The 26,186-nt window shown below is 37.2% G+C and overlaps 1 protein-coding gene across 1 annotated transcript in view; it reads left to right on the forward strand.

Moving 5' to 3' along the window:
- PTPRK (protein tyrosine phosphatase receptor type K) overlaps window positions 1–26,186 on the forward strand; it is a gene marked incomplete at its 5' end in the record, with an annotated part of 386,602 nt that overhangs the window by 216,531 nt on the left and 143,885 nt on the right. The window contains one exon of the mRNA XM_082277108.1: window positions 5,260–5,553. Coding sequence (XP_082133234.1) covers window positions 5,260–5,553 — 294 coding nt within the window. The remainder of the gene's footprint in view (window positions 1–5,259; window positions 5,554–26,186) is intronic.

A 26,186-nucleotide genomic window follows, 5' to 3' on the forward strand; every position in this document is an offset into this window, starting at 1 on the left:
TCCTATTAAAGATATGCCACATGCAGAATGATTTTTGCAAAAATTAAAAAAAAAACCCCATGGCTCAAAGCCTCCATGGTTTGTTTTCATTTTCAAACTGTTCATAATTCATTTTGTCACCACCTTCATGACCACTTAATTTCTTTCATTTATACTTCTTTGGAGCCGTAGGTATTCCCCCAACTTACAATTAAGGAAATGCAGAATTTCTTACTGTTACTGTTGTTCACTTAATACTCTCATTGTTACATTTGTAGCTTGATACTCTATCTGCATTTAAGTTTTCAGTCACTACTTCTTGTTAATTCTTTTTTTCCACGGGATTGACTAGCTTTTAAGACCAAGAATTTTTCATGTTTTTTGAATGTTTCCCTGCTAGTACTTGACTGCCATAACTTTTTCTTCTAAATGTCATTCATGTTCTCCAAATTTCAAACAATATTTCTACCTCTTCTGGTTTTCAATACTTTTTAAAACTAGAATCTCTGGAGCAGTATGCAATCTTCCAGTACACGAGGAGTACTGAAGTAGTGTAACTATTGCCCCTATATGCCTTGGGTATCTCAGACTGCATAGCCAGTGCGGTCAGGCACTGAACCTCAACTGAATTCAACTAGAAAACCAGAGAGCTTGTAAGAAATATGCAGACATACTTAAACAGCTTTGCGAGAAATTTCCCTAGAATTTTCCTAGAAGAGGAAATGAGTTTGATATAAGTGGGAGCTGAGTCAGTCTTGAATCATTTGTGGAGGCATATTTGCTATGCTCCCTAGAACATCCAGTATTAGCTGTATTTACATGACTTTATATTTTTGTTTCTTTGAATTATGACAAATTTTAAAGGAACTTTGTGTTCTTTTGGTTGTCCTACTTTCTTGATAGTGTATGGTGTTAATAAAACATCCATTTTAATTTCTGGGGAGGTGAGGCTGATGTTGGGCATTCTTTTAATAAATCAATGTTTTGTTATACTTGTAAAAATTAGGATTTTTATGATTGCCCCTCTTGTGTGTGTTGGGTTAAATAGTTAATACTCAGCATATCAAGTGTATGGCTTGGTGTGAGATATTTCACAGAGCAAGCAGAACATGCTGTCACCAGAGGGAGGGCACAGTGTGTGCGTGAGTGGAGGGGACTCGCAGGCTATTACTGCACAGCGTTAATGTGTGCAGGGGCTGTACAAGGCACGAGTGGGATAGAGAGTGGATGAAGGCATGCACCTGCTCCTGTGTTCAGGCTCTGTGGTGACCAGCCCTCTCCTCCCCGGCTCTTCAAACCCTTCTGCTGTGTAGCAAGAGTCTCTTGTGTCTGGTACATGTTATGCTCAGAAAAACATGACTCTTGTATATAAGTAATATTTTATCGGCACGTATCATCCAGTATCAGCTTTTCCTCCAAAATGGAACAATATGTAGAATTCTGCTTTAGTTTTATTTTTATTTTTTCTTTGAACTGATCATTAACAGTATGATTGCCAGTAAGATATTAATTAAACCACCTTCCTTTGTTTTAAACTTAGGAAGTATTTAATCTTGGAAGGCAACATGGTATAGTATGCATATATTACTTGAGAATATTGGAAGTTTTATGCATATTAGTTACTATACTAATAACACTAATGACCTTTTCTGGTTGTTTTTTTCTGTCTGTGAAAGCATAATTATTTGCATACAATGTTTAATATTGAAGATATGACACAACCACTTAACTGTAGGAAGACTGGTAGTGGAGGTTGATGCTGCATGCTTATTCTAGTCATTGGTGCCTAAATATCATACTACATTTAATATACAATGTCATATACATACTGATGTGAGCATAATGTACTGCTAGTAGCTCAGCAGAATGGGAACTTAGTACTGATGAAATGTCAGTCTTAATTTTTTATTACCTTAGCTGTGGGCATTTTATGTCAAAACCAGAGCTGACCAAATACTGCAAAATGCAATGCATGAAAACACTTTCATTTATTTAATGTCTTGAAGATGTACAAGTGGTCTTTTAATATAGTCTTTCTGAGATGTTAGTGGCCATGAAAATTGTAAGGGATTTCATCAGATTTAACACCTTTAAGCACTAGCTAAAAATACAGGCAGAAAATGAGTCAGTAATTAAACTAGTTACAATGGAAAAGGAATCTTAAATTTTGTGCTTAGCAAAGGAAGAAACGAAACTCACCATTCAGGGTCTTTGATCAAATTGTTAAGTGTATCTCAAATACCTATCAAAGTCCATTCTATTGATGAGTTAAACTGTCCATGGGTTGAAATATTTTTTCATAAATTATTGTTTGGAACTTTATGGCTCTTCACAGAGTGCTCATGGCTGAGAAAAGGGGAACGAAGCTCAAGGAAAATTGACTGCTAGGAATACTGTGTGTCTTAGTCATATCTCCTCATAATATTTGGGGAAGGTGGGTTCTTTTTGGCAGAAATAAAGGGCACAGTTCTCCAGTTGGGTTGCAGTGATCAGGGCAGTGAGAAGGTGGAGGGAGGTCACCGTGCTGCCCCACGTGGCTTTGGGTCTCGTGAGCCTCTGTTTCCTGCAATTCTCTAACCCAGGCTCTGAACATCTAAACCATCACCTGGCTTGGCTGAAGCTGAGTTTTTATGTTGTTTAAAAGCCAGAACAAACTTCTGAGAGGCTGATTTTCTTTGGGGTACTTTTTCACATATCTCCTTTTATTTTTCATGCCTTATATAAGAGGTTTTTCATTTTTGGCAGACTGTCTTAGGGCACTCTGCAAGTGGATTATTTACTACAGGTGGACCCAGATTGCTGGGGAAAAAAGCCAGCAATATACACTTCCTTGAAGGATGTAAATTGTGTTTTAAAACTCACTGAAAGAAAAGTATTATTGATATGTGTGATATTTGCTATGGGAATAGCAACCAAAACATTAATAATGGCTTTGTTCTGTCTTTTTAGCTATCAATGGCAATTTTTAAACTGTAAAATTTCCAGGTTGCTGTATATACAAAAGGAAATTGTGATTTCAAATTATAAATGTGGATGTGGTTATAGAATAATGAATGGGAATAATTAATAGAAAGTTAATTGGGTAACATCAGAAAAGTTTATTCTGGTATATTGGGATTGCATGCTTCAGTTGATACTTAGTGTACTTTTGGGATTTCTGGTTGCACCTCACCTCTGGTTCTGATAGTATATTGTATTATGAAGAATATTAATAATGCTGCAGAACAATTACTTGTTCATTTGCTAACTGATTAAAATTCATGCATAATTTATTGGAACTGGGAGAGACTTTATAAATAAGTCTCCTTGGCCTCAAGAGCTTAAAAACAAAATGCGTATGCTAATATAAGAATGTGCTTTACTTCTTAACATAAAAACTTAATAGGCAATGGTATGTTAGTCTCATTAATGTGAGGTTTTATTTGTGATAATCATGCTCTTAATCAAAGTGTATACTTCTAAACATAGCCATATGTTTTAGAAGTTTATAACTTGGAGTTGGCAGTGCATCATGATCATCAATGAGGATGTTTTCTGCTATAATATACACTGACCTTAGCATACATTAGTTTGACATTTAAAATGTTAGCTCCAAAGCAAACAAACTGCCCTCATTATGCCCAGCTGCATTTCTGAGCTTTGATGCAGGTAAGGGATCTAAATTAATTCATATGCACATTTATTGCCAAAACATGGTAAAACGTTAATAATTGCTTGAGATATTTTCTATAGTTTTGTATATCCCGAAGCAGAAATGGAAACACTTTGGAGCATTCACCTTTTCACTCTGGGAGGAAAAAAATCAGCTCCCGTTACAGCCACTATGACAAGGCTACAGACTCCCTGGTCTGCAAACTGAGTGTCTTGAGAAGCAGTTACTTTAGAAAAAGGTCTGCAAGATAAGTGCCAAAATCTGGGAAACCTGGTTGCTTATAGAGCTGGTGAATATACTGTTTGGAACAAGCTGTGGTATCTGGAAGGGAAGCTTTGCTGCTGGAAATAGAGAAGCAGACAGAACCAGGGAGTCATTAGCTGAACGTCAGCATGCAGGGAAGATGGGACGTCAAAGGAAGTCCACCACTCCCCATCACATTTTCTGTCACTGACACTGATGGGATCATCCCTGGGTGGCAGAACACGTGGAATGTATCTGTGTCTTAACTTGGTTGTGTGGAATGTGGGGGAAGTGGTGCAAGGGTCCCCTGCTAGGGAAATCTTATGGTCTGGGATCAAAAGTTATTTTTAATGTACTGGCCATGAGATCCCCTCTACCTGCTCAGAGTTTCTGATTTGTTAGTTCTGCATCGCTGCTGTGTGAAACCCCTGTGTGCACTGAATCTAGCATCGTTGCCTAATTAACTGAAACAAATTAGTTGAAATATAAGCCATCTGGAATGAAAATGAACCCTCCATGTTTATCAGTGAATTCATTTTATTAGAAAAATACCTGTTGCTTGTGATTTGTTTCTTAAAATAAATCATGTTGAGGCAATGTTTCTATGTTAACATTTCTCAGAGTAAGGAGGACCACCCCTTCCTGTTTGGTCTGTCATTACCTTTTTCACTGTGCAGCTGCATTGAAATATTTAGGCAGGCAAAAGCTGATGAGAAGAGGGGATGACAAAAGGCAACACACATCCTATTGTTCAAGTTTCAAAATCAGTTAATAACTTACTAAAGAATAAAATACTGTATGTTGTTGCCATATGTCTTTATTTTGTCATTCTCCTGGCAGCTTTGCTCAGTTCTGAATATTCTGAATGCCTGTAATAGGCATCTATATCCTTTTCCCTAACTACATCCGGTGGGTTTCAGATTAGCTGCAGTGATACTCATTTTTAAGAATATTCTGTGCAAGGGTAGTGTATCATCTCTTGCAGCTCTTTCTATAAGGAAAGTACAAACATGGTTTCAGTCAATAAAAAAAAATCTCAGGTTATTGGTATAGTAAATTATATAAATGAGCATAGTTTTTTTCAGAAAAAAAATCTCAAGCAGCAGCAATATATAAATCAGACAGGATTTTGTGGTCTCCAGCTGAGCTTTTTAACAGGAAAAAATAGCATTGAGCAGATGCCAGTAGTGCACCACTCACTCCCATCAGCTGAAATTCTCCTCAACTCTTCTTCATTGATGTCAGTTTGAATTTGCTTCTGAGGTTTGGAATTTTCGCTGACCAAACTCTGACAACTTTCTGTGTAGAGAGCCCTCCTCTTAGTGGGAGGAGGGCTTTTTCCAGCTTTTGTTTTACCGCTGGCTTATTTTTTGTCTCCCCTGCAGAGCCACCTCGGCCAATAGCACCCCCACAGCTGCTGGGCGTTGGGCCTACATACTTGCTCATCCAGCTGAATGCCAACTCGATCATTGGGGATGGCCCCATTATCCTGAAAGAAGTGGAGTACCGGATGACGTCCGGGACTTGGACCGAGACCCATGCAGTCAACGCACCAACGTACAAGCTCTGGCACCTGGACCCTGACACCGAATATGAGATTCGGGTCCTGCTCACCAGACCGGGCGAAGGTGGGACGGGGCAGCCAGGACCACCACTCATCACCAGGACCAAGTGTGCTGGTGAGTGTTGCTCTGGAAAATTAACAAAAACCCAAAATCTTTTACTTTATGGTTTAATTGATTGGCAGGCGTGTTGGCTCCAATTAACTTCTATCAGGACTTAAGGATTCACTTCACACCCACAGGATCCCCAAGTTTCTGGATCAGTAAGGTTTTGCTTCGTCCTCTTCTTTCCCTGGTCATTGTCTAGGTTGGTAACCCTTGGAAGCTAGGTTAGGAGGCGGGAAGTTAGAAATCCAAGAAAACATTTTACTTTTCCTCAGGCAAGGAACGCAACTTGATTTCTGGAAAGTACTGACCTCCTTGCTTCTTCACCTTGATATTTTCAAATGCATTTTAAGTAAACTTGCACATAGAGGAAATTGCATGAGAAAAAAGGATATGTTTAAGAAATAGAGCCTTGCAAAAAAAAGTGTAGTGTACTTCTGCATAATTTGTCTTTTCCCAAGCAGTTACGCATGGCCTGACAGAGTCTCCAAGAACTAAAATATGAATACTAAAATCTCCAGCTATGACTGCTCCCAAGGGAAGTGATCACAGCACCAAGCTTGCCAGAGTTCAAGAAGCGTTTGGACTGCGATCTCAGGCACATGGTGTGACTCTTGGGTCTCTCCTGTGCAGGATGGGGAATAGGACTCAATGATTCTTGTGGGTCCCTTACAACTCAGAATATTGTATGATTCTCTAAATTGTAAAATACAATTGAAAATATTAATGGAGTGTTTTCTCCAATCACCAATCTCCTATCACCAAAATCATGTGCTGCTGAGCCCTGCAGTCTGCTTCCTGTTTCTTAGAGTGCCCCTGCGTGGCCAGCACCATGAAGACAAAGCACTGCCAACTTGTGTTCTATGCTGTTCCTTCTAAAGCTTCTTAAAGTTATTTTAATCTCAGCTTTCTCAAGAAGAAAGATAATGCCTATGTCTCATAGTTGCAGGGGAAAATAATTATAGATTTGAATCTCAGACTGTGAGGAAAATAAGCAAAACTAAATTGTGGGTTTTCCTCTCCTAGTCTCAGGACTTCTAGGGCCTGATGGTATTTTAAAGTTGGCACAGTATTAGATTTAGCAAAGTGTGCTGATAACCATCTATTCAAAATTGCAGTAAAGTAATCAGAACAACAAACCAGAGTGTCAGGTTTCCATGTGTCATGTATATACGTGCATATGAGAATCAGAAATATGAATAGTTTTTTCACAAGTTGGTGACATCTCTGATGGATGACCACTCATTTTGTTTACTTAAGGAAGAGTGTCAGGGTCTGGATCAGAAGCCAGGAATTCTAGCAGATTAGCTCAGTGGGTATGAAATCCAGAAAATTAGAGAATTCTTTTTAAAATTGGGAATGGTATGGTCAGAAGCTGAGGCACAAATCTGGAGTAAGACTAAACTGAAGGCATCTTTTGGAGTTTGTGATCATTTTTATAATTTAGTCTTTCTTTCCAGTGAAGCAAAAAGATCTATGTGTCTATCTCAGTTAAGATGTCAGTCTTTGAGATCTAAGTAAGGTTAAAGTATTGGTTTATTGCACGGAATTGGTTTAGACATTCTTCTGAAAAAGTAGGAATTGGAAAACAGCTTCTGTTTTAAAGCCGAGACTAAATCCAAATGTTCAGGTTGTTTTCCTAGCATTTGAAAAAAATGTAACTTTAATTTACTCAGGTTGTGACAGAGTAAAGAGTTTTAATGGGAAAGGAAAAGAAAGTAAGTAATGATTTATGTGACATGTTTTTAGAAGCCAGTTAGGGAAAACAATGTTATTGTGAGTGTGTTTTTATCTTTAAATTTTTTTAAGCATAGCACTCACATGTAAGGCTCCAAAATCTAGTCTGGCTTGAGAAAAAATTTCAACTCAATTTAATCCACTATGAAATTAAGCAGATTAAAGAAACACTTGGGAAGAAAGTTCTGAACTTCTGTGACAGTATTATTTTAATAATTATAAAATTTCAATCTGTTTATCTTGTAGCAAGACTGATTCTTCCTATTCCATGAAAATGAAGGCAAATAATTTTTACCATTAGCTAGGTTCAGTTAGAAGAAGGTGTGTCAGCAAGGGTTTGTGAAGACTGAAATATTGTCCCCAGCACCAGGGATGAGTCAGAACAGAACCAGCTTGAACAGCAGGTCGCCCTGCTGCCTCCTCACCTGTCTGGAAAATGAGATAGACCATCCTTTTCTGCAGTGTTCTCCCAAGGCTTCTGATAGATAACTGCAAGTCCAAGTCAATACGATTTTTTTGTCTGGATATACATATATTTTGCTTGTAAAAAGCAAATTATAGACATAAAAATTAGTCTCTTCCAAAGAGAAGATTTGTAAGAAAAGGTAAAGGTAATAATGGAATATCTCACCCTGCAGTCCCTGCTGCTGTTTGTATTGTACAGGCGACTAGCAGGTGATTGACTGTACTATATTAGATTATATCTCTGCAGCAGTATCTTCTTTCTGGATTTTCTTCAATTATTCCCAATTCTCATTTCTGACAAGATCACTTTTTTTTTCAGCCAGATACTCTCTTTTCTGTCAATGTTCTTTGTCAATTTTGTCTTTCCCTAAGTTTTATACATATTAGTTCAAATTCTGAAACAAGTTCTAATTGATTATCTGCTCGATATCAGATGGAATGGTGGGAAATAAATGAATTTTTAACATGAAGTTTGACTACTCTCTATACAGATTAAAAAGTGTGCATTAGAGAATGTTGATCTGATGAGATTGTAAGGATTGAAGTTTACATTCCAAGCAGCAGCAACAGCAAACTCACTGAAAAATAATGAGAATAAGCTAGTGTTCTGCTCTTTGTTTATTTAGTGCTTAAGCAAATATCAGCATTATTTTCAAATGAAGTTTAAAGTATTTTTTCCCCATAATTCATTCAGTATTTATAATTTCATGCTATTTTTAAATAATGTATTATTGATCAGTTGTTCTCTGCTTTGCTGGAGATATACTCTACTCTTTAGCGATTTGAGTGATGATCATACTTTCCTCATAGTCATATGTGCACTTTTATTATTAAGTATTTAGATCAATTTATGTCTTCCTCATAGCAAAACTACTGTCTGGTGACTCATTTACTAAATGTTTCCACTAATGCTAAACAAAATTGTTCTTTAATGAAGAAATAATTCTTCCACTAGTTAAGTCCTCTGACAGCCTATTTGTCCACCTGGCATTTCCCAGGTAATCTTTCCCGTGCTGAAGTGAAGGCATTTTGCTAGATATGTTGTTTTATCAGTCTCTGATTAAAGGTAGTGCTGAGCAATCAAATATATGAAACCACTGAGTGTTTTTAAATGGCTGAAGTCTGAAACATCTGAAGCAAAACACTATTTTCTGACATTATCCTCTGTAAGAGCCAGGTGTATGCTTTGTTATTTCTTCTTCTAAGCACCACTGATGATGACATGATCACGGCATTGTGTTCCCAGCTGCTGATGCTGAAGGGTACTGCCTCCCCCTCGGTCCTCACGGGGCACTCGAGCTTTATTTCATTATGACTTCACCTCTTGCCTGGTGTCATTGCTCAGATTATTCGCTTCTCTGGGTTTTAACACCAAAACAAAAGGTAGAGGGTAACACTTCGACCAGAAGTAATCCTCAGGGCTGTTTTCTGTGGCTTTGGAGTGTGTTGTCCTTCTGAGTGTATCCTCTGAGTTGTGATTGCCTTTCTTTCCTTGAGGGAGTGGAGGGAGAGGGACCGGGTGTAGAAAATACGTGATAATCTAAACTTGTCCACTTAGCCTGCCTTTTCAACTGCAAATTAGAAGTTGTTCTCTTATGTTGGCTGCTGCTTCTGAGTAACAGCTCACAGCTCAGTTTTATGATTAACTGATTTTTTAGCAGCAAAGGAGGTCAATAGTTCAGCCTGTCCAGAGCTTAATATATGTACATGGTGGAATTGCTCGCTTCTACTTTACTGAAGTCTAGCACAAGGGTGTGATTTTTCAGAAAAGCATGAAGAATTGTAAAACAGTTGGAGAAAACAGTCCTGTGTGTCTTCATTTTATTTTTCTTTGTTTTGATAATGAAATGAACAAGGGCAGGGGGGAAAGCTTTATAGCTTTAGCAGAGCTGAGAAACAAAAAATATTTATCAATGATATTATTATTATTACTATTGTTATTACTGTTATTTCATTGTTCAAAAGCATTATCCATCACAGAGATCTGCTATTGGTAACAGTCAGCCTCAAGGCATAAGAGCAGGAGATGCTGGTTCAGTGATGCAGTGCTGGCACATGATCCCTTGCAACTGAAGGCTTGGGAGCTGGGCTGCTTTCTGCTGCCTTTTTGAAGTGCAGAATATTTATGTACAGTTTCCATGAATGTTAATTTCAAAAACAATATACACAGAGTACAGGATACTGCTGAATTCTCCTCTAACGAACAAAAAAAGCAGCACATGGGAAATATTGAAAAACAAAAGCAAGCTCAAAGGCTTTTAATCATTGTCTTGGGGTTTATAACAGAGGGACCCCAGTGATGTTGCCATCAAGAAAGTGACCCTGCATGACTGCCTGGGGAGCTAAAATGTTGTTGTGGTTACATAAAAATTGTAAATGATTTTTCAAATGAGTGGAGTGAGGGGGACATTGCAGTATGGAATCTGCATGTGCTGATGTGGGACGTGTACAGTGCTACGGCACGCAGTGTTTGTTGCCTTTTACACTTGCAGAGTGATGGCAGGGGACCTGGGTTTATAGGTTTTACTTTGTGCTGTACATGAGAATTTAGGATGTTGATATATGAGACAAAGGTTTTATAAAATTTGGTAGAGTCAACATCACAGGAGGCTCCTGGAATATACAGCACTGAATGGATAAGTTGTGGTCTTCATTTGTGTCCCTTGCAGTAGTGCAACTGCAATTGTTTAAAACTTTGAAAACTAATAAAAATACAGATAAATGCGTAATTTTCAACTGTTATTTTTTTTTAAAGGGGACAGAGAGAAATATTTACCTTTAAAGAAAAAGAGCTGTCTTCATGTTTCAAGCAGAATTTTTACCTTGTTTCCCTCAAAGTAGGTATTATTATGGACTTAGACTATAGCTTCAAGGGGAACATGAATACATTTTGAGTGCTTAAATTACATGTTTTTATTGCTCATATTTTTGTTATTTACAGTTTGAACACATTTTAAGAATCAACTAAAGATGAACAACTTGAAATGAAATGAATATGATACTTCTAAAAATTACTTTACATTTGTCATTCCAGAAGAGGACTCATTACACCAATATTTATAAGTTGCTGTTGTTTCTACAAATGAGTTTGGCACTTGTGACTGTTTCTGGGCTTTTGGCCAGGTTCTAATTGGAACCATTTAAGATCTCGATATCTGTTTCCAAGTGCACCAGAGCCTTGTTCCATATAGGTTTACCGGTTGGTTATGATACAGGGGGGTGGAGATATTAAGACAATGGAAGAAGTCTGGACTAAGGAACTTCATCATATTCCCTTTAAGACTGAATACTAAAATTGTTATTGAGAAGGCATCCTGTAGAAGAGCCACCTGATTTGGACCATCATCTGGCACCCACAACCATGCTCTGTTTGTTGTGCTGCTTGCCATTGCTGAGATACCCATACCACATATAGAATCCTAATGATGCTTATATCCATAAGAAAGGACTGTAGTGCAGCTGACTTACCTAGCAAGAGACCAGGCAGACTGCCCAGCCAAGTTCTTGTCAGATTGTGTAAATTAGGCATGGTATCCTCTTTTCCAAAGGAGCGCGATGCTGATGACTCAGTTGAATTGGCAGTAAACTGCAAGTTCAGACACTGACCTCCCCTAAATTAGTTTTCAACTTTTTTTTGTTCGCTGTATTCAACCATGCTTAATATCATTTATATGGTACTTGCAGCTGCAAGTTCCCTCTGCACTAACTGGAAACTTTCTTCCTGCAACATTGCGAGTGCCATGTTATACAATGAGGCATGGGTGCCCTGAATTCTCTCATGCTTTATTTTTCAGAAGAGTTTTGTTTGTGGCTAGTTTTTTATAGTAGAGTGTCATAATCAGCAGTAAGTCACTGTGATGCTCTTCACTTAGAATTAGGGTAGCAGACCTAGGCACGTGGGCTCCTCTAGCATGGCCACCCACATTTCAAAGCCTCTGTTGTGTGCAGTGGCCTCTTCTGCCTTCTTTCTGAAGTGTCTACCAGTGGGCAGGGGGGGATGAGTTACCTGCAGCAAGACATGGTTGTGGTCATCGGCACTTGACACGCTGGTCAGTCAAGGTTTTGGTGCAAAGACTTTGGTTAGAGTTACTGATTCTCTTTCTGATGAAGGACACTAGGTCAGGATACGCCTTCACTGTGTGGTAGAGGCAGGGGGAGGAAAGGGAACAGCTGCCAACATCACACAGATCTCCCCTGTGTCTCAGCAATTTCTCCATCTCATCTCAGCTTGGTTTGTTTGGCGGCTTTTCTCAGGGCAGAGCATGCCACAGCACACTGAGACTGTCATGATTTATCCAAAGTGCATGTAACTAGTCAATAGATCACACTTCTGAGAGGAGCACTGTCTGTGGCAAGAAAATATATTGCAGTGCATTAATCCATGGTGCCCATTCCAGCTGTAAAAGAATGGATGTGGACAATAATTCATATTGCAGCGCTTGAAAGTGCTGTGGGTGCACCCAGGCCAGATAACTCACAGCCTGATTAGAGCTTCTCCAAAGTTGGGGGACTGATGTTCACAGATTTTTGGTCTGTGTCTGCTTCTTAAAAACATGACTGCAGGTTGAGATAATCTTTCCCTTTTAGAAGACTGGAGCTCTTTTTTTGAACGGAGACTTCTATTTTTAATTTCAGCTGAAATAAATTTTTTTAGCATGATTGATTAGTGTGTTTGATGCTTTAGTTTGGTTTCATAATTAAGGTCTCTCAACTGTTCAGGAATGCAATATTAATTTTATGGCGTTTGAGAATTGGTAAGTACGTAAATAAAACAAATTTTTAAAGGACTGACTTTTATTGTATTTTCATTTATCAGTCTATTAAAAATTAATCAGGGAAAATTTTAATAAGGTTTTTTAAGTTGCTCTGATCATTGCAGCACTAAAATGTTTTGGCAGCATACTAATTTTTCAGTTATTTTGGTGCTTCTGGCAGAGTAGTGTGGATTAGATACGGAGGACTGTGAGTAGCAGGAGTGGAAGGGCAGAAGAGGAAAGCAGTACCAGCAGCGCGTGCTGGGGTAGGAGATGTTGATGAGATTTACCAAATGCATTCAATATTTTTTCTCTCACCCCCATATGTCTTTCTCCAAAGCTATTACAAAGAGATATCATGTCTTCCCAAAAGCACTGGTTCTGGCAGGCATCAATTCTTTGGACTTTCTTCTGCTAGATAAATATTTGGTTTTCATTTAATTCTTGTTTGCTTTTTAATTATTTTAACCTTGTTTCATTTTAATAGTGAGCAGCACAATTCTTTCACCTAATTTGAATCTAGACTGTATGAAGCAGAACTGAGTGAATTTCACTCTCTTCACCTTATTTCTCAGTAAATCCTCCTGCTGGTGCTTAGAGGGGGAATGGACCATGTGGTGCTTTTGTATGGAATGATAATGAAATAGCCTCCTTTTTAACAATGAGTTGAGGAGCATATTAAGTAGCAACTGATGTCAAGTTTCACCTCAGGTGATCAGTAGGTCTAGAAACCTAAGAATGACTTGTCAAGGCTCTTAATGTTACCTGGTTTTGCTTGCTGTTTTCAAACAAAAATCTGGAGCAGTCCTGGAAAGCTCCAGATCACTTGAAAAACAAATGTTAAAAATAGTGACATGAAGGTTCAGGATCACCCAACTAATTAAAAGCTTGTCATCTTGACTTCAATTCTGAACAGAATAATAGAACAGCCAATAGCAAGCTTGATTAATAAAGAATTAAGGAAGTAATATAATTAGAGACAATCAACAGATTTATAGAATGCTCTTGTCAGAATAACTTGATTTTTTAAAAATTAAATTACAGATTTGGTTAATAAAGCTGATATTGTTATTCTCTAATGCATTTAATTTTATATAAGGCATTTTGATTAAGAAACCAAAATAAAATCAACTCAAATGGTAAATTACAGATTTGGTTAATAAAGCTGATATTGTTATTCTCTAATGCATTTAATTTTATATAAGGCATTTTGATTAAGAAACCAAAATAAAATCAACTCAAATGGAGAAGAACTGGTTTATATAGCTAAAACTGGTTTTATGGATTAATTGAATAAACATTTCTGTTTGGGCCCTATCAGGAACAGTTCCATGCAAATTTATAAAGAAAATGTAACTATAATAAAGCTGGCAAGTTACAGAATATTATGAAACTGGTAGAAAAAGAAGCCTTTTGAATAAAGACTTGAGTTCTAATTTACAGTGGTTTTAATTGGGTGATTCTAATCTATGTTTCAAGTATAACATTTGCAGTATAATAAAAACAAAGTAGGCCATATATACAGAGTGGGAAAAGAGACCTGAGAGTGATGGACCATTAGGGATGATGCCTAGGCACTGGAACTAGAAGTCCTGTAGTCCTTGGCTTGTAAACCAGAGCAAAATTTCTCACTCTTTCCTTAGTATAGGAGAATGTTTTAAAGCTTTTGAAGGTGTATTCTTGAAATTGCATACCAAATTAGTTTTCTTCTAACCCAAGTCTTTTATCCCCATCTCTCCAACTGCTCTCTAAATCTGTATAGCATCCTTTTCTACAGAATTAAAGGTATGGCATTGTGCAAGAGTTTGTTGTCAGGCGGATTAGGAAACCAAAATAAAAAAAAAAAATCTGGCAGAAAGTTGGAATCTGGAAACAAAATCTTGTTGTTTATGCGTGATGTGACCAGAATTAATACTGAGTTTAGAGATACAGACATGATTTAGACAGTGATTTCTCATGGGGTCAAAACTTATTTTCCATGTTTCACATCTCCACCTCAACTGCATAAGCCTTTTATTCCTTTGTATACTAGTATTTTTCATTTCAGGTTACCTTTGAGAACTATTTCATTTTATGCATTTTGTTTTTCAGGTCATTAATTGCTAAAAGCTATTTCATTACCCTTGGAAATATCAACATGCTAAATTATCATTCAGATAATTAAACATTTCAGATACTATATCGGTACCATAAGTACATATTTTGCAGTTTATTACCTTTATTTTAGAGAAATTGTGCTCAACAAGAGGGACTGGTGAAAATATATTTGACGATGTACCTTCTTTTGTCTGCAAAATGAACTCTAACAATTAGGCTGAAATTTCAGAGCATGAGCACCCACTGGGAATATGATGTGCTCTATTCACAATTCACAACCTGTAGCAGCTTAGATGATTAGAAATAAATAAGCTGGTTGAGTTGTACCGTGTTTCCTTAAAGTAATGGCCTTTGAAGACAGCACAGAACTGCAATTCAAGAAACCTGCTCTCTGCTTATGGCCTTTGGCATCACCTTTGACAAATCACTTCACTTTGGTGTCTCATTTCTATTTGGAAAGCAGGGGTGACTATGAGTGTTTCCCCAGCAATTTTTCTCAAATTTATTTACCTCGCATGACTTTATTATTTATTTTTTTCAGAGCAAGTGCTTTTCTTACTTTTGTTGTGCTGGCTACAATGAGATCTTGGATTTATTTGTCTGAATGCTAAATATTTTGCAATGAGAATCTTATACAATGAAGATCATATATAAGGGGTGAAATTTTAATTCATTCAGTGACAGGTTTTATAACTGATGTAAATTTTGTGGTCTTGTAGATGGACCGTGAAAATAAAGACGCACAACCGCTCTGCATTCAGCTCTCAGTGTGACCAAGAGTTCTTTGTTTCTGTCCATGTAGAGTTGACTTTTGGTGTTAACTTGATATAATAAGGGGTGGATGGGGAGTGCAGGAAGAATGCAGCTAACATACTGCATAGAAATCAGTGGAGATTAATTTATTCCTGAATGTTTCTTTTTTTGGGGGGGCTTAGCCCTTGCCTATTATCTTCTGAATAGCCATAATTAAGGATCATGCAAGTTGAGCTGTTCTTTTCTTTGTATGTCTGCGACTTTACCTCGAAGACTTCTTAGGTTGCCATTACCAAGTTTTCTGATGCTCAGTTTTTTGTGTTTGATTTTTCTTTTTCCTTTTTTTATTTTAACACAGCCATATGTCCCCCTTCACTCCCAGCTATTCCTTCCATTCAGCCTAGAAACAGAATTTAAAAGTTTAAAGCAAATATGGATACTTCTGTCTAAACAACGGATGAGGGAACAAATAATATGTTGTAGAAATTGTTCATATTGCATAATATGCTTGTAGGTTTGCAGTTCATATGGTGATGAATATAGTATAAGAACCTCTAGAGAAAAAAAAAAAAAAAAGTTTTTTAGATGTGGCTTATCTTGCCTAGCAGTAATTGGAAAAGGTGAGGGATGTGGATTTGAAAGGCAAGTTAAGATGGTAGACATTTTTCATTGTCACTTTACTGATGGGCATTTTCAGAGCATATGTGCATACTCTATACAACAAGAAAAAAATAGATGTAACAATTGGATTGTGTAGAAATCAATAAATCATGATGCTTATGCCTTACTGTGAATTATTTAGTCCTGAATTTACTAGTTGTCATGTGCATTAAATTAAGGCTGTTCACAAATATAGGGTTTTTTTCTCCTGTGTTAATTTGCTCTGGTCCCACAGTGAGGAAAAATGTGCTATCACTCTTCAATATTGCTTTCACAAATCAGCTTTCTGTCTCTGTGTTTAAGAAAGAATTTGCACGTTTAAGGTGGGAATTCTGAGTCTGTACAATAATTTCTGTGATGACTGTAAGTGATTTAAAGATCTTTTAGAAATAGATATACTGTGGGTTCCCATGAGTGAGGCTTCAGCTAGGCTGCTGCATCCCAGGGTGCGGGTTCTGCAGCAGCCATAACCTTTCAGCGCACTCTGAAAGTCTACCTTGTGGGCAGACTTAAACTAGAAAATATCAAATGCTCCTGTTATGCATTTTGTTGTCCTAAAACAAATCTCGTGGACACTTTACATTATTTTCTCAGTAGACACATGTGCCAATGTGTGTTTTATCCGCCTCGAGAGCAGCCATCCTGTATGGGTCATTCTGTATAAGGTGCTGAGGTATGATGGGCAGGCTTCTTTCTGCCTGTCTAGACCATCACACATGCATGGAAACAAATGTTCAGCAACTGTAGTAAAGAACAAGCGCAAAAAAAAAAAAAAACAAAAAACCCAGTAGTATTTACAATCTGTTTTTTACAGTCTTGAATTGCAAAAAATCTGCCTTTTAATTTCCTACTGTTATTCTCACCATCCTTCTTTCTCTGTTTCATGCTATGCCTTACTCCATCTGATATGGACTTGTAGTGGGGGTTAAATATAGCACTGACAGCTTATGAAGAAACTCTTTTGTCTCTGGTGCTAAAGGTCTGTTTTTTGGAGCAGGGTTTGCGGAGTTGTTTTCCACACAGATCAATTGCTGGTGTGAAAAAATGGGGTACTGGAAGCACTGCATCTTCCAGTGAACCTCTCAGTGAATATGATTGCATTTAAAAAATGTGAAAGTCATTATATATACCTTTTTGTTGTTTGAAAATTTAATAATTGAATCCATTTCTTTGAATTTAGCAACATTAGGAGTAGTCTCCTTTATGATGAATAAGATCATAAAGGAGGACATGGGCCTGGGCACAATAAGATGCCTTGATACTGAGGTCTGAGCATCCTTGCAAACAGGCAGCATTGGGAAGCAGAGATCTATTATAGTGTCCAGCCTCTAATATTTTAATTTCTGCAAGTAAAGTGTGACTTTTCATCCTTGGTAAAGCAAGTGTCTAGCAATTTAGCAAGGGACAAAGCATAACACCATCATTGGAGAGATGCATTGTCAACTTGGACAGGTGATATTTAAGGAGCCTGAAGAGAGAAATGACCTGGCAGTGCAACAAGACATATCACAAGTGACTGTCTCAGAAAGAATGAGAACAAGACAGACAATTTCCATTATTTCTCAGCGTTAAGGTACTACCATTATCCCCTAAACAACCACACGCTCCAAGCAATAATCATGCACTGTCTTCTTCTGTACAAATATGAAAGTGGAATTCAATCTCTTTGACACATATTGCTTCAGCTTGTCTTGTCAAGTTGTTTCTCTTCTGGAGCTCAGCTGATGTATAGTGAATGGGCTTTGTATACTGACTGTAATGGGGAAATAGTTATCCAGTTTCCTTTGATGCTGGCTGCAGAGGTGCCGAGGATGTGCTAGAAGAGAGAGGCTTTGTTTCTTGTACCCTGTAAGTTATTGCCAGTTAGAAAATCAGTGAAACCACAAGCAGTTCTTCAAATTGGTTCCTCTTTTGCAGTCCCTTTCCAGTCTGATCCAAGTACACTCTTAGCTGTGTATTAATTCCCATAATACTTTGGAGAGAGGCAATCATTCTTTTTCCACTGTCTTCCCAGTAGTGTGGAACTCCGGTGCATGCTGGGTTTTATGGCAGGATTTTGTGCTTCTTTTTCTTTGTTTCTTTTTTCTCAGTGGGAACCTGCATTTGCAGTAGGAGATAGAGTCTCTACATTTTTTGTATCAGTCAGCTCCTGCCTGTCAATGACAGTATCCACTGTCATTATGGTATTCTGCACATTGGTGAAATATATTTTATGGTAAGCTTGTTTTAATTCTGAATGGATAAATACTATGTTGCAACCGTTAGAATTCTTATAAGGAGAAATTAAGCAATTATGTATAAAAATGAGGGAACTATATAACATCCTCCATTAATAGTCAGTGCCATCCTGGAATCTGCTGGTTTATCTTACCCTGTGGTATAGTGGACAACCCACTAATTCCATATTTGAAATATCTGAAAATTTAAAATACTCGATTTCAGTCAGATAAAAGAAAATTTTAAATATTCAATTTCTTATGCATATTCAGAATAACTTTCCAAATAACCCAATATCTATTTAATATGCCTCTGTTTCTGTTTTTCTAATTTTAAAGCAATCAAGTATGTTTTTTCTTAGCTGACTGCATCAGTACAGAAAAGTGATAAACTTCTCTACCATATTCTGGATCATATGGTAGGTTGTTAAACTCATATTCTGACAAATATGAGTAGCTTATAGGCCAGGCAAACCTTTCAGGATGTTCTCTGATTAATGCCTGGTGGACCATGTGCTTTTGCGTACAAAATATGTGTGAGGGCTCGTGCACCAGTGCTGCAGAACTTACTTGTGCCTACAGCTGTCAGTAAGGTGTATTCTTTGTTACACCTTTTGCAATCTAGTTGATTATTTAAAAGCTGTATGCAAGGAATACAGGAAAAACATATACACCGTTGTGTTTATTGCTTTTTTTTTAGCCTACGCCATCTACATTAGTTGACATTGTATTTTTATGTATAGATTTTTCCATCTTGCCTCAAGGACAATAATAATATAATGCATATGCATAAGGAAACTGAATGAAGGTTGTTACTGATATCTCAAAGGTGGCATTTCTTAACTTTTAAATACTTTATTTTGCTCTTTTACTGCAATATAGCTTTTGTGCATATAATTTGCTGTGAACAACTACAGCAGATATGAAGATCCTTCAAGTTCTTTCACTAGAAAGTTTCTTCTGGCAGAGAGAAAAAGAAAATTAATAAAAAATGTGGTTTGACATTTAAAAGAGAATTATTTCCCTTAAAATGCATAAAAGATGCAAACTCTTAAATTGCTTGAGTTTGCACATTTTAGAGCATTACTCTGACGTTCCTTAAACCTGCATGTGTAGCAGGTTTCTCTGTAGCAAACTTCACCTTTGTTTCCCAAGCTAATTGCAATAGAAGAAATAGCCTTTCATCCCTTCAGAAGGCTACAGAATTTTGTTTGTCATCTAATGTCTTTCCCCTTCCATTTAAGATCTTGGCTGTAAAGCCAGACATGACCAAGTTTGTTTCCCTGGGGCTTCTTATCTTTTGGGCTTGTGTAGTCACTGTCCATTTCATTGATCCTTACATTTTTTGTTGCTGTTTTTGTGGTGTTCATGGAACATCTGTAAATCAATTTCTTTCTAACACTCTGTAACTTCTGGATTTGTATTTGTGGTACTGCTCTGTGTGTGCCTAGAGTTAACTGACTGAGTCCTCTCTAGCTGCTGGCCCTCAGGCCTTTTGGTTTTTCTGAAGGATTCTTCTGCTCCCTTGAGAGTTACACAGTGACAGAGAAAATCCCAGAAGTGGTGAAGCCAGCATTTGCTTACCAAAGCCCCTTTACCCCATCCTCTACTACAGAGAATCAGCTGAATTCCTTATGCAACAGGACAGCATTTCCTATTTTAAAATAAAATGTAGGGGAGAGCAAGAGAGGTCTTGAAATGCTCTCTGCTGCCTTAGATTTTCTTAGGAATGAACTAGCTGATGAACTTTACCATCACAATAGCTACTGATGCTCTAGTCTCCCAGCTGTCTCTAGGCCACGTGGTTCAGCTCACTTTGCCTGGAAGGTGGTGCACTCTCTTTCTTTCTTCCTCCATGAGGCTGCTAACCTGCAGGGGCAGTTCCTGGCTTCCTGTGTCCCCCAGGATGCATAGGGTACATTCTCCCATGGGTTTGAGGGACCAGAGGAGATGGAAATGGTAAGACACCAATTTAGCAGTTTAGATCTAATGTACTGTATAAGAAGAAGGGAAGAGATCAAGGCACTGCAGGACATGAGGACCAACCTGTCCCTTGCAAATCCCTGCTGCACTTCTGCTGTTGAAAGTCTGGCATGCACCACTGTAACTAAGGGGCAGAAGTAGGCAAGGGACCCATCCTTGAAGTCTGGGGTCAGAGAACAGCATGGGACAATGAGGGATGGCATGTCTTCTCATCTACCTTTTGTAGGGAAATTATTCAAGGCATAGATGAAGAACCAACGTCAACAGTTCCTGAAAGAGTCATGGTGGAATACATGCTTCAAAATCCATCTCTCTTGCTTGCCTTACAAAGGAAAAAAGAAAAAAGAAAGAAACACAAAAAAAAGGAAAAAGAAGAAAAGCAGACTGATATTCTCTGTTGTGTTCAAGGACAGGAAAAGATCTAGCTTGTTTGGACTACAGCACTGAATTGAAACCTTGCAGTCCCTGATTGCTTCCAGAAATTGCTTGTGAATGTCCATCACCATTCATAGGTATTGCTGGCAGTATTTTCAGAAAAAGTATTTCAAAGAAATAGAGAAGCCTTTGTTCTGAGATATGAAACTGTGTATATGCACCTAAACACATAGATGTGTTGAAATAAATATCAATTTCAAGAAAAATATTCTGATAGTTTTGATAAAAAAAAAGGTTTCAACATACTGAAACATTTTTCTGTAAGTTGTTGTAACATCTTTAATAACTAGGCAGATGGTTAGAAGTATTTTTCTCTCCCCTGGTGTATTACAATAGATATGAAGGAGAAAAAATCCATACCTGTTGTATTTTCTGAATTTGAAAAAATAGACAAAACTGTATGTTCCTGCCCGCTATCATTTGCAAAGAAGCAGCCACTTATTTTCAGTACATTTTTCTACATTGTCATCATAGTAGTTTTTTATCTCAATCAGTCATTTAAGAGGCATACATAAATGATACCAGCTACCTGGATGTCTGCAGCAACTGGAATTCACCATACCATTTGGAACTCCCTGCGTTGTAAGGATGGATTATGATGAGAGAAAGCACTACTTAACAGTTGTGTCAAGGAATTTAGTTAGGGGCAAAGAGAAAATAATGATAAAAAAGCAATATAAATTATAAATAAATGCAGTTTGAAAGTTGGAAAGAAATTACAAGCAGCCGAGAAGTAAAAAGATTTGTTTTTCCAGTTGAAGATGGTGAGGGAAACTTATTACGGATTTTTTGTTGTTGGTGGTTTTGGGTGGGTTTTTTAAGATATTGTTAAAGTTAGGACTTTGGAGAAAACATAGAAGAATTGTTAGAAATGGAAATTTTACTTGCGGCATGAAAGTTTGAGTATCCCAGCCACTGATATTGAAGAGGTTGGACTTCCTTGTGTGATGCATGCAGTGTAGTAATCTTGTGTGTCAAGATTGCTGCTGATCTCTTCTGGGGCCAAGAGCGACTGCTCTTTCTTTTCCCTCCAGCCCCCTTGGTGCATAATTTGCCTCTAAGGTGTTCTACTTTTAACCCTTCCTGAAAGTATTGGTCACTGGTTTTGTGTTTTCATCTGGTATCATCGCGACTGGACCAGTCTTTGGATCTGTGGTCAGAAGGTCAAACTGTTTGTAAGGGTAGACTCAGGTATTCCATCAGAGGTATATATCTGTCAGCTCATGAATGCTTGCTGAAAGACACCTGTTTCTCTCTGGAGGGTAAATGGGTCAAGGCAGGGTAGAAGAGTTTTTCAGTTGTTGCTATTGCAAGTGATTTCACTTTTCCAAGTACATGTTTAATGATGTTTCCCTTGCGAGCAGTGTTTAGTGATCTCAAAACCAAGCTCCCACTGAGGCATGGCCAATGAAACCTGACCTTGAAATGATAATGCAAGCCATGCCGAAAATTAATTGCTGGTATCATTTTCTCTGCCGTTTGATTTTTAATGAATAAAGAATTGCTGCAAATTTTAAAGTTTTTATAGATGTGATGCAAATTTCCCCTTTTAATTTTTTTTTTATTTCAAATTGATAGCTCAGTTGCTATTTATTGAAGGTATCTGTTAAGAACTATTTTGATTTTTAAAGTTCCATTATAGAATATAAAGGAAATACAATGGTTTAATGGAATTTAGAAGCTTAATTCATTGGTTTAATATTATACTTGCAAAGCACATAATTTAATTTAACAGTGTTAGAAAAAATTGTTTAAGTCTAATTTATGTTGACAAAAGCAGTACAAAAGTATTTTGCAATAAGCAAGGCACTCATACAGTGCACAAGAAATCGATTTTATATTACGCATTTGTATAATTAAGTAAAGTGCTAACTTCGAGGTATTTCTTATGACAGCCCATAAGGATGCATTTTTTTACACTCTTGCAGTTACTGTTTAAGTTGAAAAGCTCATTTAATTTAAAAATGTTGGCTACCAAGCATGCCAATATAATTGACACTAAAAAAAAATTTAGCTTTACATGTTTTATTATTAAGCAGAAGTAATTCTGTATAGATTTTTTCCTTGTTGCTGTAATTTTAATTACAATATTGTGGATATCCACATTTGAAACAGTTCTCAACTTCAGCTGGTCCAAAGTGAAAGGATGTAAAATAAAACCATCTGTGCTTTGGTTCACCCTATACTCCTCTCAAGCATTTATGTTACCACTCAGCCTTTTCCTCATACTCAATTGTCCTTTTTCTTTTAGTAGTAATTTTATTCACTTCATAAATTTAGCTTTGAGATTTAGAAGTAAGTTATGGAAGTATGTCAAGGTCTTTTCTCCAGCTTCCAGTCATTTGCCTCTTTTTTTTTTCTGAAAGGTATAAGTTAAGGTGTTTTGTGATGGATGGATTGGTGGATTTTGGAGGGAAGTTGTATATTTAGTATTGTTCAGAAAATATAAAACATGGCAGAGGATGCAAGGAGACTTTCCTGATTTTTTTCCTTTCAACCATTTTCCCTAGTGTTGATGGCAATGAATTGGATGTGCTTTACCACTTCACTTGTTTTTCTCGTCAACTCTCCAACCCCTGGGTATTCACTTTCCACCTTTCTGTTGTATCAGGATTTCAATTTCCAGTTAAGTATCAGATACTGGACTTGGAAATTTAAATACGTGTATGTATGTGAACTACTGTGAATCAAAGGAAGGCTGTCCTTCTGTCCTGTAAGCATCAGTGTCTGCTTTTATTCCTCTTGCAGTCACTCTTCTCTGTAACACTAATCCCAAACTGCCTTAGCAATACCTAAAATCTTACGGGCTTGGTTTTTTTGGTTTTATATGGTTTTTGCCCTCTGATCACAAGGCAGTAAAAAACAAACTGTTGGAAGAAGATGGGAAGTCAACCCTTTCATTTCTTGTTCATGAATTCTTGATGCAAAAGAAACACAGAAATTGCCATATCCAAAGTAAAACAATGAGCAGTGATTTATTGTTTCAGTTTATTATGGAATGTTGTTAAGTTGCGCCTGATTTTTAAAGGATGTGTTCAGCACTTGTTGAAACTAAAGAGAAGGGGCTTCCCAAGTCACAAGTTTCCGAGCTTTTGGCAGGTTTTTTTTTTTTATTTTCATCCTTTGCTTTAAACATTGATAGAATGAAACCTTAAAATTTGCTCACCTTAAAATTTGACACAAGCCTGTTAGACACTTTATGCTCTGCAGTGGCCACAGAATTCTTGGTGTAACCAAAGCTCTAGCTGATTGGGATGACCTCAGTGCATAAGAGTGCCATCGGGTATGACCCACAGGTATTTATAACTAAAGTTTAAACACATTCTCATTTTATTTGGACTAGCTAGAAAACTCAGTATTTGCAGAATATTGCATTCCTTAGGTAGAAGATTCAGCTGATACTTTGAGTTTACTACTTAGTATTGAAAAATGTTCAGCAGTTCAGCTTTCAGCATGCAAACCTGAGGTCAGGAAATTGCATACATTCTTAAAACATAGAGTCTGCACCACCAGCATTATTCTAGAATGGTATTATTCTATGTTTTCTGTTAGAAAGAAGATACTCTGTAGTGGTATGAATTTTACTTCTGCGTTGTTTCCATATAAACACTACAACAAAGTTTTCTTCTGAAAAAACATTGGCTCTGCTGCTTATAATTGTAAAATCTTTGTGTAAAGTTGATGAGTTCCAAAAAGCTATTTTTGCCTTTCTAAATAGCTCAGTTCAGGTAGTTGAAGGAAAATCACAAAGCTAGGTAGTTTGTTTTTTCTAAATTTCCTATAGCTACAGTGCAATTCCCACAGAAAATAAGAACTAAAACAAGAGTATAGAACAAAATTAAAGCTCAGTTATCTCAAGAAACTAACAATGCAGATTGATTGAAAGAGAACAGGTTGAGTTACTATAAATGTGATATAGCTAATAAATGAATGCAATCATTTCCCATGTAATAAATCTTCCTTTTGAAAGACAAAGTTTGCTCATTCTACTGAAATGTGAAAATAGCAAAAATTACATAACATCTTTGATTCTTACTCCTTTTTTTGTCAAAAATGAAAAAAAAAAATATTATCAAGAATCATAAAAATAAATTAATTGGAATAATCAACTTGCAAGGTATTACCACCGTCTAAGAAATAATGATAATATTTGATGCCCTAGAATGAGTGGGAAATCAGCAATACACTGCATTGTATTATTATACCAATGTATCTGATGTCTGAAAACTTAAATAGTCTAATATTCTGCGTTTTCTAATCAATAGTATTTTCTTTTTATTTTCTCCATTTCCAATCCCAAAGAGCTAGAGTGCTTGCAAAGCTTTATGACAGCAGAGTGATCTATGTCACCTAAAATGGTCCCTGAGTTTTCTAGTGCAAGACGTAATGTGGGATTTGTCACATGAGTGCTTGAGAAAGACTAACTCAGAAGAACAAGAAAATAAAGTCATTCTAGATGCCTCCAGTGTGATGATTTTTTTTTCCCCAGAAATCTGAAGGTACATCAGTTGTATGGACATGATTAGAATTATCTGCCTTAAAACTTCAGAAAATACCATTGCATCGCTATACATGTTTTTATCGCAGAATATTGTTAGTTCATTCCTTAAAACCAAACCAGGTTTTGCATTACTTAGCATCCTTCCAATAATTCTTCCTAATTTTTTTTGTATGTGCTGGCTGCAAACATTGCTTTACATATAGATGGCTTGAGGCATTGTTGTCCTTTGTCTTCTTATTGCGTATCTCCTGGATGTTACCATCTTGGCTTCCCTTTACCAGGGAGAGTGGAAAAGATCACACAAGGCCCCTCTGCCTACTGCCACACAAAGCCAGCTGTGCACAAAACTGTGAGCCCCCCTTGTTGCCAATTTAATTGGAGCTGCTTGACTTTTCCACTATAGAAAATGTACTGGTGGAGATTTTGGGGGAGAGAAGTGCTGGCAAACAGGCATTAATTAACTGCTGCACTGCTAGCGCTTTCAGGGCAGGACCAGGATTTTGATTATCTCTCTGTCCTTTCTTTGGACATATATCTGCAAAAGTCTATTCTGCCTAGATCATGAAATGTGAGTACTTTAAGATGCCTCTGATTAAAATGTCTAGAGAGAGTGACATAGGCCAGCTGGCACAATCACTAAAACTGGAGTTATAAGTCAAGCTACCTGTTTCCAGTTTCATGCTGAATTCCTCAGTAAAGATAGTGATATTACTGTTAATATAAGGAAGTAGGTCAAACTCTTTCAAAACAATTAACTACTGTGTTGGGGTCTTGATGTGTTATGGTGAGGTCTCCCACCTTCAGGTAACTGCTCAGTCTTCCCAGGGGAGCTGGTGTCTTGACATGCACTGCAAAGCCCAGAGAATTGACTGAGTAAAGAAATGCCATATTTATGTAATGTCTAATCTGATGTGTAAGTTGTAGACATCAGGCTCATATTAACCCATCTGATTTAGTCTGTAAACCAGCTACTGACCCCAAAGTGCTCAAAGTTAATTATTGTCTGTAATTATTTTACTGCTCATTTAAAAATAATGAATGTAC

Source organism: Coloeus monedula (assembly GCF_965178545.1).
Source record: "Coloeus monedula genome assembly, chromosome: 2".
Classification (NCBI taxonomy): Eukaryota; Metazoa; Chordata; class Aves; order Passeriformes; family Corvidae; genus Coloeus; species Coloeus monedula.